Source organism: Cervus canadensis, chromosome 3 (genome assembly GCF_019320065.1).
Source record: "Cervus canadensis isolate Bull #8, Minnesota chromosome 3, ASM1932006v1, whole genome shotgun sequence".
Classification (NCBI taxonomy): domain Eukaryota; kingdom Metazoa; phylum Chordata; class Mammalia; order Artiodactyla; family Cervidae; genus Cervus; species Cervus canadensis.
The window spans coordinates 94091620-94106191 of record NC_057388.1 but is presented as its reverse complement, the minus strand read 5'-3'; the positions used below and the strand labels follow the sequence as shown (position 1 = coordinate 94106191).

Here is a 14572-nt window from a genome sequence, read left to right as displayed (position 1 = left end):
AGAACAAGAAAATTCTGCTCAAAAGTCACAATAGCCCAAAAGAATTATGAGCAGAGCAGAAAATTCATCATCATTATAATTTCTCATTCTTATTTACTGAATACTATCAACTTGTCAAAACTAAAGAAAAAGAAAAGCCAATTTAGAAGAAAATAGAACATATGAGAAAAACATAATAAAACTGCTTAAAATTGCAACAATAATTTTAAAATAAAGAATTCAAACTGACATCTTCCATACAGCTCCTCAATCAATTATAAATTAAAGTTGAATGATAAGCTCCTAGAAAATAGAAAGTTAAAAACGAATCTGGTTTCAAAGCAATATAATCCATTTTACGGAAATTACAACAAAACGGTCAAACAGCACTAATCTCGGAAATAAAACTAAAAAGGACGCACCTCCACACTGAGGTGTTAACATAACTTTACAGGTTGGCTTTATAAACTTTTAGTGAAAACATTAATCTGATTAAAAATATGCTGAAAATGTATATCTTTGTCGTTATCAATCTATTTTTAAATGTGAAATGCTTTTACAATACTAGAGTTTAAGAAATAGTTCAATAAAGAAATCTAGAATATAATACTTGTGGTTCATATTAAACATTTAAGCTCTGGTCAGATTATCCACTTTTTCTTTCTAGTGGTCACTGGTAGAAAAGAGAGAAAATAAAAAGTGAAAAGAATACAGAGAGATATTTATGACAATAATAGCTGTCAGCTAACCCCCAAGAATTACATATGAAAAGCAATGTCAGATTTCAACTACACTGTTCTTAATTAGGGAAACACTTAAGATTCTCCAAATAATTTTATCAGAAAACATATACTTTGGTTCCTCCCCAGATGTATGTTCAGCATTGCCAGCTCAAGGCGACAGGATCCACTCATAAGGATTTTCAAAAAATTAACTGTATGTTTAAGAGACATTTGAATTTCCTGTTCCTTAAACAATCTGCTCATATCTTCTGTTCATTTTTCTGTTGGGTTATTGATTTGCAGATGCTCTTTATTTATTAGAAATTAGTCATGCACGACATAAGTTACAAATATATTGGTGACATTTTCTACCAAATTACAGTAAGGAAAAACTACAGATTACAAAAAGATAAAATAAAAAGATGAAGATATGATGTTCCAAGGTCAGGAGAATTCTGTTACAAATTGAGAAAACTGAATTCTACTTCTCAGATGTCACATACAAGCAAGTCACTTAATCTCTCTAAGTCAGATTCCTATTTTACCAAACAGGGAAAATGGCTGCCCAGTATTCAATATATATGGTTATGTAAAAATAAAGTAAAAGTGGTATGAAAAATTAAGTATGTACACATTAAAATTCACTTTTGGTTTTAAAACAACAGAAGGTATGTACAGTGTCTTGCACAACAATATGTGCTCAGTAAGAGTTTTTAAATGTAATATTTCTAATTTGAAAATTAAAAATACTAGTATCTAGAAAATACTTTGCTACCTAAAGTAAGCCAAAATAAGCAGTAATTATGACTAAGAAAAAAACTAATTAAGGGATAAACCTGCTCCAAAAATACATCATTTGAAAGTTAAAACAAAGGAGAATTTTCTTTTATGGTCACGTTGCTTTTACCACATCTTGGTAATAAGTTCTTATAAAGTATGTTATAAAGCTCCACCTAGTGGTTAAGTGATGATTTCTGCCAATTCAACTAAATCCAATGTTAAAATTGTTGTAAGTCAAGAGGAAAATGGGGGAGGTATGCTGGTGGATTATCACTCTTAAAAACCTAATTGTTTAAAAACTTTCTCTGAACTATTATTTTTAATGACCTAAAACTACTTTTGTGCATTATTTATGCCAGTAGGACATTCCCATAAATGCATGATTTGGCTATTACTACCTTCTAAGGATATTATACAAAAAATATAGCCAGTAAAAAATAATATGAGATAATCTGAGTCTTACACACAGAGTGGTTTTTAAGAATCAGTATACAAGATAAATACTCATGAAGGTTATAAGAAGGTGCCTATGACAAGTTCTTAAATATCAGTATTAAGTCTGGCAGAGTATTAAATCTTTTGAACAGTTAAAAACATTTTCCAAACATGGCAATCAAAGAATATATATAATTACTCTTATTTTAAAATGCTAATTACATGGGAATTCTGTGGTGGTCACTGTCAAGGGCCAAGGTTCAATCCCTGGTCAGGGGACTAAGATGCCACAAGTGAGCAGCATGGTCAAAAAAGAAAAAAATAAACACACACACACACACACACACACAAACTATAGTTTACAAAGCCTCTATCATTATTTTAAACACACAGACCTTCTGACCAAGAAATTCTACTCTGTGACATTTACTCAAGAAAACCTTCACATTAAGTACAAAAAGACTCATGTATACTATTGATGAGAGTTTAAACTGGTAGAAAGCCATTCGGTAGAACCTGTTGAAATAAAAATGTGCATCCTCTTTCACATAGAAATTCCACTATAAGGTCTCCTTCTTGAGAAATATATAGTCATATAAAAGAATATTTGATGCAGCATTTTTGTGATAGTAAAAAATTAGAAACAATTTAACTACTTATGAATGAGGCAAATGATTAAATAAATGTTACTTCTATGCTAAACTAAAGAGCCTCTTGATGAAAGTGAAAGAGGAGAGTGAAAAAGTTGGCTTAAAACTCAACATTCAGAAAACTAAGATTATGGCATCTGGTCCCACCACTTCATGGCAAATAGATGGGGAAAGAGTGGAAACAGTGACTGACTATTTTTTGGGGCTCCAAAATCACTGCAGATGGTGACTGCAGCCATGAAATTAAAAGACGCTTGCTCCTTGGAAGAAAAAACTGTGAGCAATCTAGACAGCATATTAAAAAGCAGAGACATTACTTTGCCAACAAAGGTCCACCTAGTCAAAGCTATGGTTTTTCCAGTAGTCAGGTATGGATGTGAGAGTTGGACTATAAACAAAGCTGCGCACAGAAGAATTGATGCTTTTGAACTGTGGTGTTGGAGAAGACTCTTGAGAGTCCCTTGGACTGCAAGGAGATCCAACCAGTCCATCCTAAAGGAAATCAGTCCTGAATATTCATTGGAAGGACTGATGCTGAAGTTGAAACTCCAATACTTTGGCCACCTGATGTGAAGAACTGACTCATTGGAAAAGACCCTGATGCTGGGAAAGATTGAAGGTGGGAGGAGAAGGGGACGACAGAGGATGAGATGGTTGGATGGCATCACTGACTCAATGGACATGAGTTTGAGTAAACTCCAGGAGTTGGTGATGAACAGTTGGAGGCCTGGAGTGCTGCAGTCCATAGGGTCACAAAGAGTTGGACCCGACTGAGCGACTGAACTGACCTGACTTCCATACTGTCGAATGACAGAGCTATTTTAAAAGACATGTACTGTGCAATGGGACCAGAGGTGAGCAGGAGTTACAAAAATATGTAAGCTAAAGTAGTATTTGAAGGTTTGTGCTTACATTACTTTTGTACTCTTGTCACTTTTTTTTTCTTCTTTTCTAATTTGGCTGCCCCAGGTCTTAGTTGCAGCACACAGCTCTTTAGCTGCAGCATGTGGGCTCTAGTTCCCTAACCAGGGATCAAACCTGGGCCCCCTATATTGGCAGTGCAGAGTCTTAGCCACTGGACCACCAGGGAAGTTCCTATTGCCACAATTTTACAAAACTAAACATTTTCCTTTGACTTTATAGTAAGTACTTTAATGATTCCATAAAGACTCATTTATTAATAGCTTTGCTTAGCCAAAAGGTGAAAAGGTAATTTAAAAAAAAAAACACATTTGAAGTAACCAATCTCTAAAAACAGAAAAGATTAGCACTTACCCACTTCTAAGGTATCTGGTTCATCCGGCCTCTGGGCAATCTGTAAATAATAAAGCAGAGAGCCATACAGGTGTGTCCTCACTCGCTGGAATCCACCACCTAGGAAAATACAGCAGAGTAAAAATCTTTTTCCAAATTAAAGTTAAGACAAATACAGAAGTCATAATTTGTAGAAAATTCAGACGAAAAAAAAAAAAAAACCTGTCTTCAAAATGAAGTCTAACAGTTTCTTCAATATGATGTGAAGTGAAGAATCTCCGATAGATGCAAACCCCACCACTGGGTTCTCTGTGGGCGGAGGCGAGCTGAAAGAGCTATCAAGAGTGAAAGCACAATGGACCTCTCCAGGTCCCAAGACTAAGGGCTGCTTCTGCTCTGTGCGAACGGCTTGGCTTAGGTGAGCGGTCAGGGTGAACACGGCACCTGCTACCACGGGCATTAATTCCTGCGCTGCTTCATCATCCAGGATCTTAAAGCAGAAAGACAAACCACAGTGAGGGCCCTGCTTTCAGCTACAGTCATTACCACGTCTTACACATGCAGCTTTTCAACTATCACAAGAATTTAAAAATGGAACTACTATTCAAAGAAGATAAAAGCTAATACACAGAAAGAAATTTAAATAGGATGCTGAGTAAAATGTTCTTCACCAGAAAGGAGCCCTAGCAGAATTCCCTAGAGGTTTTTAATGGAAATTAACATAATGGCCTCCATTTAATAGGTCTAGGGTAGGGATCTGTCATGGAGATTTTTAAAAAGCTCCCTAAGGAATTCTGACACACACTCTGGTTGAGAGCCATTATTGTACAGTTACAATAAAACTTTCCTCAAGGAAAGTTTTAACACTGGCATTGCACAACTCTATTGACTCCAAATCTACAATGGAAAAAAAGGTGAGGCAGACTGTATCTTTAAATTGGATTAAAATTTGTTCAGCAGCATACAGTAATTTAGGAAGCGTGTCACCTTATCATGCACATCTTGTAAAAGATCACGAATAATCAGTTGGCGATCCTCGGCTTGAATGAGGTCCTGGGGACAGGCTGTCAGGATAATTTCGACCAGCTGCCTCCATGACTCCAGAGCATGCCGTTTTGCATGAAGACACTGCAACAGTTTGTTTCTTCCTACCACGTACTGGAGTATGGTGCTGATTTCCTACAGCCGCAGAAATTGAATTGCAAGGTTAACACTTAGACAAATAAAGTCTTACCAACAGACTGCTATTTTTAACCCTGTCAGTTAATCTGAAAACATTTACAGTATTCTCTGGAAACCTTCCACATGCTTGCTGGACAGCAGATTAACTTTCTATATTACACTGGTGGCCAGAATATTATTATTTTTCATAAAAAGTAATAAAGCTGTGTGTGTGCACGTGTGTGTGTGTGTGTATGTTTAAGATAGGTGACAGAGGTGATGTGGATGGAAATGAGTTTTTCACCCCATCTTCTTTCTTCTTGCAACTGTCTATTATACTTCGTAACACTAGAGTTCCCTAAAACTCAAGTTCAATAGCACCTTTCCTCAATGTGTCTTCTATTTCTTTGCCTCTGGCTTTGGCCTAGCCAGCTGTGTTTCCACATATGTGGTCCTTCCCACTCGATCTCTGACCCGTATCTCCCCACTTGTGATGACAAGTGACTCTTCCCTCACTGACTGGGAACAAGTAAAATTTATTACACAATATGAAAAGGTTGTAAATCCTCAACTAGCTTAGCAAAAAAGATATAATTTTTATTCTGGCATCCAGACATTAACTTCAGCTCAGCTTTTAACATTACAAAGTCAAAAGTGAAAGACTCCATTTCTATCAGATCCACTTCACAATTGTAAAAAGCATAATCAGAACTCTAAAAGAGGCAGGATCCAATCATGCCTGTGAGATGACTAGAAAAGTTTGTGCTTAATTTGCATGTAAAACACATATTAGAATATCTTGGGTCATGCTGGCTCAGCGTGACCAACTCCACTGTGTATCTGTGTATATGAACAGAGCAAAATGTGAATGCTTTTAACAATAATAACATGGCAATGACGGGTGACTTTAAATTTTTAAGTAGTTTCCTAATAATGAATTAGAAGTCAGTTCACTGCTTTGTCATCTAACTGGCGATTTAAGTAGCTTAAGGAGTTAAAAGGTGTCAGCAGGGCTTACATCCATCAGGAGAGGTCTCTGTCCTATGGCTGCCATACCCTGAAGGGCGTTCACTTCGGCTACAAGAACTCTGTGAAGAAGCTACATAATTGAGAGAAGGGAGAAAAATAAGATCATTCCCGACACTGGTACAACAATAACCTAGCAGTTACTTTAAACTGCCCTAGAGGGGAAAGTTTCAGATAACTTTACATATAATTTAACTGTGGCACTGTCCAATTCCTGTCAAAAACAGGAGGGGTCCCTCACATTCCAGAGAGGAGTACCGAAGAGCCTCTGCGGCAGGAAAGTTGGTGCAAAGCCACCGGCTGTCTTCTTCCTACTAGTCAGGGCATTGCCACCTACCTGGTAGAGAGTTAACTAATTAAAACCACCCCAGAGTGGCATGACTACTAACAGGAAGGAGATGGGGAACCTAACAAAGAGATAAAATTAGTGCGGCCTATTCAGTTTTCTTTCCTTGCTGCTTGAAAAGCGTAAACCACAGTCTAATAAACCAACACTTCTATTACAAAAAAAGACATGTTATTTTTTCCTAATGACTCAAAGACTGAACCCCGTGATACTCCACACACTCTAAGGCAATGCTCACCTTGACATTGCAGACTGTCTGTCCCCGTAGATTCTTGTGTTCACAGTTAGCAATAACTTGTTCAATCTGGGCCCGATCAAAGAAATCCAACTGCAAAGGCTCAGGGATCTCCTGGCTGAAGTCAATGGAGTCGAGAATACTGAGAATTTTGCGACGTACTGGAAATAATGAAAAGTCATTTTATTCTATAGCTACGACATGGGGAGAAAAGCAATCCAAAGACAGTACTACATCTATGTTCACAAAGGGCACCAGTCTGGAAACTGAAGACTGTATTGAAATCTAAACTGGATTTTATTTCTAACACATTCATTCCCAAAAATGTTTTTCCCATGCTATCATCTTGCTATAAAAAGTTTTTCTTGTTGACAAATAATTTTTACATAGCTTTTCAACATCAGTTCAGAATTTGCAGGTACAGGCATTAATTACCTCCTGAGATTTTAAGCAATTTAATATATACGTATCTACAAATTTATTACAAATTCAAAGAGCTTCACCTTTTGTAGAAGTGTCAAAGTGCAGGAACCCAGAGACAGACCTATTTTCATCTTCCATGCCTCCTTCCCCATCTGTTGGAGCATCAGTAATAAAAGATCAGAAACAGAACACATTCACAAAATTTATTTGGAAATAACAAATATCAGGTTATTTTATTTCTAGGTTATTGCTTCTAGGTCAAAGAGCCCCTTGCAAATGGATAATTAAAATGCAAAGATGATGAGAACTTATCAACAACATTCCTCTAATTCTTTCTGTTTCTCTCAGATCCACTTCACAATTGTAAAAAGTATAATCAGAACTCTAAAAGAGGCAGGATCCAATCATGCCTGTGAGACAAAGTTTGTGCTTAATTTCATGTAAAACACATATTAGAATATCTTGGGTCATGCTGGCTCAGCGTGACCAACTCCACTGTGTATCTGTGTATATGAACAGAGCAAAATGTGAATGCTTTTAACAATAATAACATGGCAATGACAGGTGACTTTTAATTTTGTGTTCTGAAGGGAAAAAATTCTAAAGGCAGAAAGAATGTGTCTGGCCTACAATCACAGACTAACCATAAGATTCAGATGTGTACTTGCATTCACACAGACCAGTCAGCAGCAGGACAATACAAATAGCAACATGCACTTGTTCACCTGAGTAGGGCTTCACTGGCATGTCATCCAGCAGGAGGTGGAGGAGCCTCTGGGTGTGAGAGCGTTGGCGATTCAAAGAAGTTACCCTTAGTTCTATTGAGGCAGTCTTCATCAGCCATGACATCTGGTTCAGCATAGATATTTCATATTCTGTAATTTAAATATATATGTTTAGTTTCCCAGTATGACACAAAATCAGAACAGACATAGTCTCTAACTCGTCAATATTCTCCCATGTAACATAGTCAATAATTTATGAAACTATGCACCATAATAATTTGTCACTCTGTAAAATTAAAAAAGGAAAAACCAGATGCCAAGAGAAAAAATAAGTGTATGTCTAGGAAAGGTAAGCAAAAGCAACTGAAGAACAAAAGAGAATCAAGTTTCTGTTGCTAGAATAACTTCACGCAGATCTAGAGAACTCTGAATCTATCATAGTTTGACATGAATAGAGAATTTAATACTTAAAGAGATAATCCAAGTAATTCTCAACTATTTATCTTGGCAAAAAAAGACTACCATAAAATTTGATTTTTATTTCAGAAAAAAATACATTTTAAAAACTAAAATAAATACATAATTTGCATAATTTTAAAATGCATGATTTTCTGCTATCTTGAGATTATCAACATCATTTTGGTCTAACATATAGTTAGAATTGGGAATCACTTATCCAATAAAAGTTTTTGAATCCAATATGATTGTAATATGCCTGGCTTTGAAGTCCTAAATTATGAGTTTTATAAACATACAAGCACTACTACTACTCCTAATAATAATAATTACAAGCAAAGCTACATCAGTATTTAAAAAGTAGATAGCAAAATAGGCAAGATAGGAACTTTTTTTGTCCAATTAGGAATAAAAAAGGGTTTCTTAAAAATCTTGTTATAACAGTATCTTGGGGTTAAAAATAACATATACTGATTATGGAAATGAACTCAACCTCTTCTGCCATTAGGTAATTCCCAAGTGTCTCACACCACACCCTAAGAAGTAAAGCAGGGGCTTCCTTAGGGACTCGGGGGTAAAGAATCCGCCGGCGATGCAGGAGACACGGGTTCCATCCCTGATCTGGGAAGATCCCACACGCTGAGGAGCAACCACACTTGTGCGCCACAGCTACTGAGCCTGTGCTCTGGAGCCCTGGAGCCGCAACTACTGCAGTCCCAGCACCTGAAGCCCTTGTTCCACAAGAAGAGAAGCCACCTCCTGAGAAGCCCCCACACACCGCAACTAGAGAGAAAAGCCCTCGCAGCAATGAAGATTCAGCACCGTCGAAAATAAATAAATAGAAGCGTTTAAAAAATCCTTAAAAAGCAAATCAGAGCTGACAATTACTAGTAATGGAAACTTACTATGAAATCTGTGAGCCTAGACTTCCTAAAACATAAAGATGATACAAAATAAACTTTTAAAAAACTTCAATAAAACGATTGCTGTCCAGATATAATATGAACTAAGAAAATTGTTATGGTATAGTTCCTATTATAATTAGTTTCCTATTTTTCATTTCAAAACCTGATCATACACAAGAAACAAAAGTAAAACACACACTTTTACAAAACAATTTCACTAAAAAAAAAAAAATCTAAATTTCTGAAATCTTATGTAAATATTTTCTTATCCCTTAAACACAACTTCAAATTTTTGTTAGTAAAAGGATCAAATTCCATCCTTAACAGGCTATTTGAAAATAATTTTATGCTGGCAGTTAAAACATCAGGTTTCTCAAGCACAAATTACAAAAACACCACAAAGGAACACAGAAGCAAAGTTACAAAATGAAGACAGAATTCCACAAATTCTAAAACTGCTACCCCATTTCAGTTCAGTTCAGTTGCTCAGTCGAGTCCAACTCTTTGCGACCCCATGGACTGCAGCATGCCAGGCTTACCTGTCCATCACCAACTCCAGGAATTTACCCAAACTCATGTCCATTGAGTTGGTGGTGCCATTCAACCATCTCATCTTCTATCGTCCCCTTCTCCTCCCACCTTCAATCTTTCCCAGCATCAAGGTCTTTTCCAATGAGTCAGTTCTTCGCATCAGGTGGCCAAAGTACTGCAGTTTCAGCTTCAGCATCAGTCCTTCCAAGGAATATTCTGGACTGATTTTCTTTAGGATGGACTGGCTGAATCTCCTTACAGTCCAAGGGACTCTGAAGAGTCTTCTCCAACACCACAGTTCGAAAATTAATTCTTTGGCGCTCAGCTTTCTTTAGAGTACAACCCTCACATCCATATATGACTACTGGAAAAACCATAGCTTTGATTAGATGGACCTTTGTTGGCAAAGTAATGTCTCTGCTTTTTAATATGCTGTCTAGCTTGGTCATAACTTTTCTTCCAAGGAGTAAGCATCTTTTAATTTCATGGCTGCAGTCACCATCTGCAGTGATTTAAGTCTGTCACCGTTTCCACTGTTTCCCCCTCTATTTGCCATGAAGTGATGGGACCAGATGCCATGATCTTAGTTTTCTGAATGTTGAGTCTTAAGCCAACTTTTTCACTCTCCTCTTTCACTTTCATCAAGTGGCTCCTTAGTTCTTCTTTGCTTTCTGCCATAAAGGTGGTGTCATCTGCATATCTGAGGTTACTGATATTTCTCCCAGCAATCTTGATTCCAGCTTGTGCTTCATCCAACCCAGCATTTCACATGATGTACTCTGCATATAAGTAAGCAGGGTGACAATATACAGCCTTGACACACTCCTTTCTGGATTTGGAACCAGTCTGTTGTTTCATGTCCAGTTCTAACTGTTGCTTCCTGACCTGCATATAGATTTCTCAGGAGGCAGGTCAGATAGTCTGGTATTCCCATCATTTCGGAATTTTCCACAGTTTTTTGTACTCCACATAGTCAAAGGCTTTGGCATAGTCAATAAAGCAAAAATAGATGCTTTTTTGGAACTCTCTTGCTTTTTGATGATCCAATTGAAATTTGATCTCTGGTTCCTCTGCCATTTCTAAATCCAGCTTGAACATCTGGGAATTCATGGTTCACGTATTATTGAAGCCTGGCTTGGAGAATTTTGAGCATTACTTTGCTAGCATGTGAGATGAGTGCAACTGTGTGGTAGTTTGAGTATTCTTTGGGATTGCCTTTCTTTGGGATTGGAATGAAAACTGACCTTTTCCAGTCCTGTGGCCACTACTGAGCTTTCCAAATTTGCTGGCATATTGAGTGCAGCACTTTCACAGAATCATCTTTTAGGATTTGAAATAGTTCAACTGGAATTCCATCACCTCCACTAGCTTTGTTCATAGTGGTGCTTCCTAAAGCCCACTTGACTTCACATTCCAGGATCTGGCTCTAGGTGAGTGACCAGACTATCGTTATTATCTGGGTTGTAAAGATCTTTTTTGTATAGTTCTTCCGTGTATTCTTGCCACCTCTTCTTAATATCTCCTGCTTCTGTTGGGTCCATACTATTTCTGTCCTTTATTGAGCCCATCTTTGCATGAAATGTTCCCCTGGTATCTCTGATTTTCTTGAAGAGATCTCTAGTCTTTCTGTTTCTATTGTTTTCCTCTATTTCTTTTCATTGATCACTGAGGAAGGCTTTCTTATCTTTCCTTGCTATTCTTTGAAACTCTGCATTCAAATGGGTATATCTTTCCTTTTCTCCTTTGCCTTTAGCTTATACTCTTTTATCAGCTATTTGTGAGGCCTCCTCGGACAACTATTTTGCCTTTTAGCATTCTTTTTTGGGGGGATGGTCTTGATCCCTGCCTCCTGTGTAATGTCACGAACCTCAGTACATAGTTCTTCAGGCACTCTGTTCGTCAGATCTAGTCCTTTAAATCTATTTCTCACTTCCACTGTATAATCACAAGGGATTTGATTTAGGTCATATGTGAATGGTCTCGTGGGTTTCCCTACTTTCTTCAAGTTAAGTCTGAATTTGGCAACAACGAGTTCATGATCTGAGCCACAGTCAGGTCCCGGTCTTGTTTTTGCTGACTGTATAGAGCTTCTCCACCTTTGGCTGCATAGAATATAATCAATCTGATTTCAGTACTGACCATCTGGTGATGTCCATGTATAGAGTCTTCTCTTATGTTGTTGGAAGAGGGTGTTTACTATCACCAGTGCTTTCTCTTGGCAAAACTCTATTAGTTTTGCCCTGCTTCATTCTGTACTCCAAATTTGCCTGTTACTTCAGGTTATTTCTTGACTTCCTACTTTTGCATTCCAGTCCCCTATAATGAAAAGGACATCTTTTTTGGGTGTTAATTCTAGAAGGTCTTGTAGGTCTTCTTAGAACCGTTCAACTTCAGCTTCTTCAACATTACTGGTCAGGGCATAGACTTGGATTAAGTTCTTCAGCATTACTGGTTTGGGCGTAGACTTGGACTTGTCTAAATGCTACCCCAAAATGTTATAAAATTAAAATCACTTAACACAGACTTTACACATTTGTTTTAATAATAAAGGAGAAAAATGTCCTACCTTTGTTAGAAAATGGCAAATGCTGCAACTGAGAAAATAAGAAGTCCTGGCTGGTTCTCAAGTACCTCATGGTAGGACCAGATGTATCAGAGCATGCACATAACTGGTAAATCACCTACAGAATTACAATAACATAAGAAAATCCCCAAATTAGCTTTTTATATTATAGATAAAAAAGGTTATAGATATAAAAAGGTTGACCTTAAATCTACTAAGTGGAAACTAAGACCCATAAATACTAAAGCAAAAAGGATAAACACATGTACATATAAAACAAAAACTCAAGAGTAAAAGCAGTTCTTAGCACACTGACTCAAAATACACTGAAATGCAACAGGAAAATGCTGACAACACTCTCATAGGACTAACCTTAAATCACCCCAGATACATTAACATATATACATGCAATTAAATAGTAAGTTTTAGTATTTTAACTATTATTAGCAGCAAATTACTCAGAAGTAACTTCTAAAAACCAAGGTTATATATTAATTAGTTGATATAATTATTGGGATCTAAGAATCCCTTGTGGGAATTTAATCCTATGTATTCCCAAAGAGCAATGGTTCAGTATTCACCAATTCAGTGTTCTCTGTGACTTTATAAAATCAAGAACAACTGAATGTAAATTCAATATAGATCTAGAAACACAGTCTTAAGAAAAATACAAAACAACAAAGCATAACTAAAGACGTTGAGTAAAGCAGAGTAAAAAAAACTGGAAACAACCTAAGTGTAACTTATATTGCAGCAGCATAGAAAGTGTCTCCCCTCCCTCGGGGGGAGGGAAGGACACAAAATTGTACATATGTATTTCATATGTACAAGGAAAAGATAGGAAGGGGACACAAGGTAAAGCTTAAATACTTGCGGACGTATGCTTGTCCTTCAAACAGCTTTGATATTGTATTGCTTTTGACACTATAAATACTGAACTTCTCAAAACAAAATCAAGTTATTCATAGTAGATGGTGAGTTAAGAAGATACAAGAACAGAGGCTCCAAGATATGGGGGAGGTAATACTGCTCGAGGGAGAAGGACAAAGAAAGTGAATTCCAAAAGCATGACAAGCCACTCTCCAGGGGTTTGCCTGACACCCTTCCTAGTTTCCAAGACCAAGTAGGAAAACTCTCCGCTGTCCAAGGGAAGATAGCAAAGACACAAGGCTCCGTGTCAGCTCTTCAGTCAGACGGCCTTGTGCTGCTGGACGATGAAGGTGTCAATAAGGCCCAGAGTGTTTCCCTTTCACATAATTAGATTTATTTTTAAACAAGCTCTTCTTAGAGGTTTAATTTTTTTCTGAAACACAGTGAAGTATAAACCTAGAGGTAAAGGACACCTCTTTCATTAACAACAGAGCAGTGTTTCTTGTTAAAAATGCAGATTCTGACCCAGAAGGGCTGGAGTAGGGCCTGAAATTCTGCACTAATAAGCTCCCAGGAGGGGATGCTGCTGATGTTGGTCCACGTTTTGAGTCACAGAGCATATGTATTAAACTGGCAATCTGTTGGTTTAGACATAATTTGTTTGGCCTGTATAGTGTTTAAGAAAGCAGAGGATCTGGCAAACCAGGGTCTGCACTCTAACAGGGTAAAAATGAGCAGGGGCTGAGTAGCAGAGTAGACGGTCTCCAGTCTGCTGGATTCCCCTGGCTCCTCTCCCCACCTATTTGTCTTAAATCTGGTTTTATTCACTTCTTATACCTGCCTAACTCCTTTAACCCAGATGATTAACCTTATCAATTGCTTCTACCTAAGTACATAAAAATCAGTAACACTGTGCTAAAATATACATCAAGTTTGTTCCCTCATTAAGGGATTTACAGGAAGACTGAGCTGCAGTACTGAGAAGTGAAGTTTGGAGAGCCAGAGGATAGAAGACGACAGTAAAGAATAACAAAAAGAAAAATACAAGAATAACAAAAATCTCCAGGTTACTAGAAGTTAATGATGCATTTCCTACCATGAAAATGAGAATCAGGGTGTCACTTAAATTGAGAAATTAGTTGTATCTTATAAAGCCTAGTTCTTAAAATACTTACAATGTGAAGAAAACAAGAAATAAAAGAATAAAACACAAGTAAAACAGCAGCTCTCACTTAAGTTTAAACTTAATTTGACTATCGGCCACCTTACAAACAGCTATATGTATAATGCACATGGTTCTTAAAAAGTACTTTCCCTTACTTTCTTGCATTCTCATTGAAGTCTCACAATAGCCCATTTCACAAATTTAATAAATTGAGAGAAGTTTCATGGCAGACCCAAGGTGACTTAGCTAGTTAAGGGGCAGAGGTAGGAACCAGAAGTCTTCTGACCCTAATCCACTACTCTCTCCACCAAAAAGAAACAACTTGAAACACAGCATCCTTGGAAAA

At 37.2% G+C, this 14572-nt stretch overlaps 1 protein-coding gene and 1 long non-coding RNA gene across 2 annotated transcripts in view; one reads left to right on the top strand and one right to left on the bottom strand.

Annotated features, from left to right (window-relative positions):
* The window catches only part of NUP205 (nucleoporin 205), an 80632-nt gene that overhangs the window by 24483 nt on the left and 41577 nt on the right, over window positions 1-14572 (bottom strand). Inside the window, exons 23-30 of the mRNA XM_043463795.1 lie at window positions 12195-12309; window positions 7737-7886; window positions 7092-7163; window positions 6592-6749; window positions 6000-6080; window positions 4808-4999; window positions 4043-4310; window positions 3842-3940 (exon numbers count right to left, since the gene is read on the bottom strand). Coding sequence (XP_043319730.1) covers window positions 3842-3940; window positions 4043-4310; window positions 4808-4999; window positions 6000-6080; window positions 6592-6749; window positions 7092-7163; window positions 7737-7886; window positions 12195-12309 — 1135 coding nt within the window. The remainder of the gene's footprint in view (window positions 1-3841; window positions 3941-4042; window positions 4311-4807; window positions 5000-5999; window positions 6081-6591; window positions 6750-7091; window positions 7164-7736; window positions 7887-12194; window positions 12310-14572) is intronic.
* Window positions 1-14572, top strand: part of LOC122438682 — a 68822-nt gene that overhangs the window by 27323 nt on the left and 26927 nt on the right. The gene's annotated exons all lie outside the window — the stretch shown is intronic.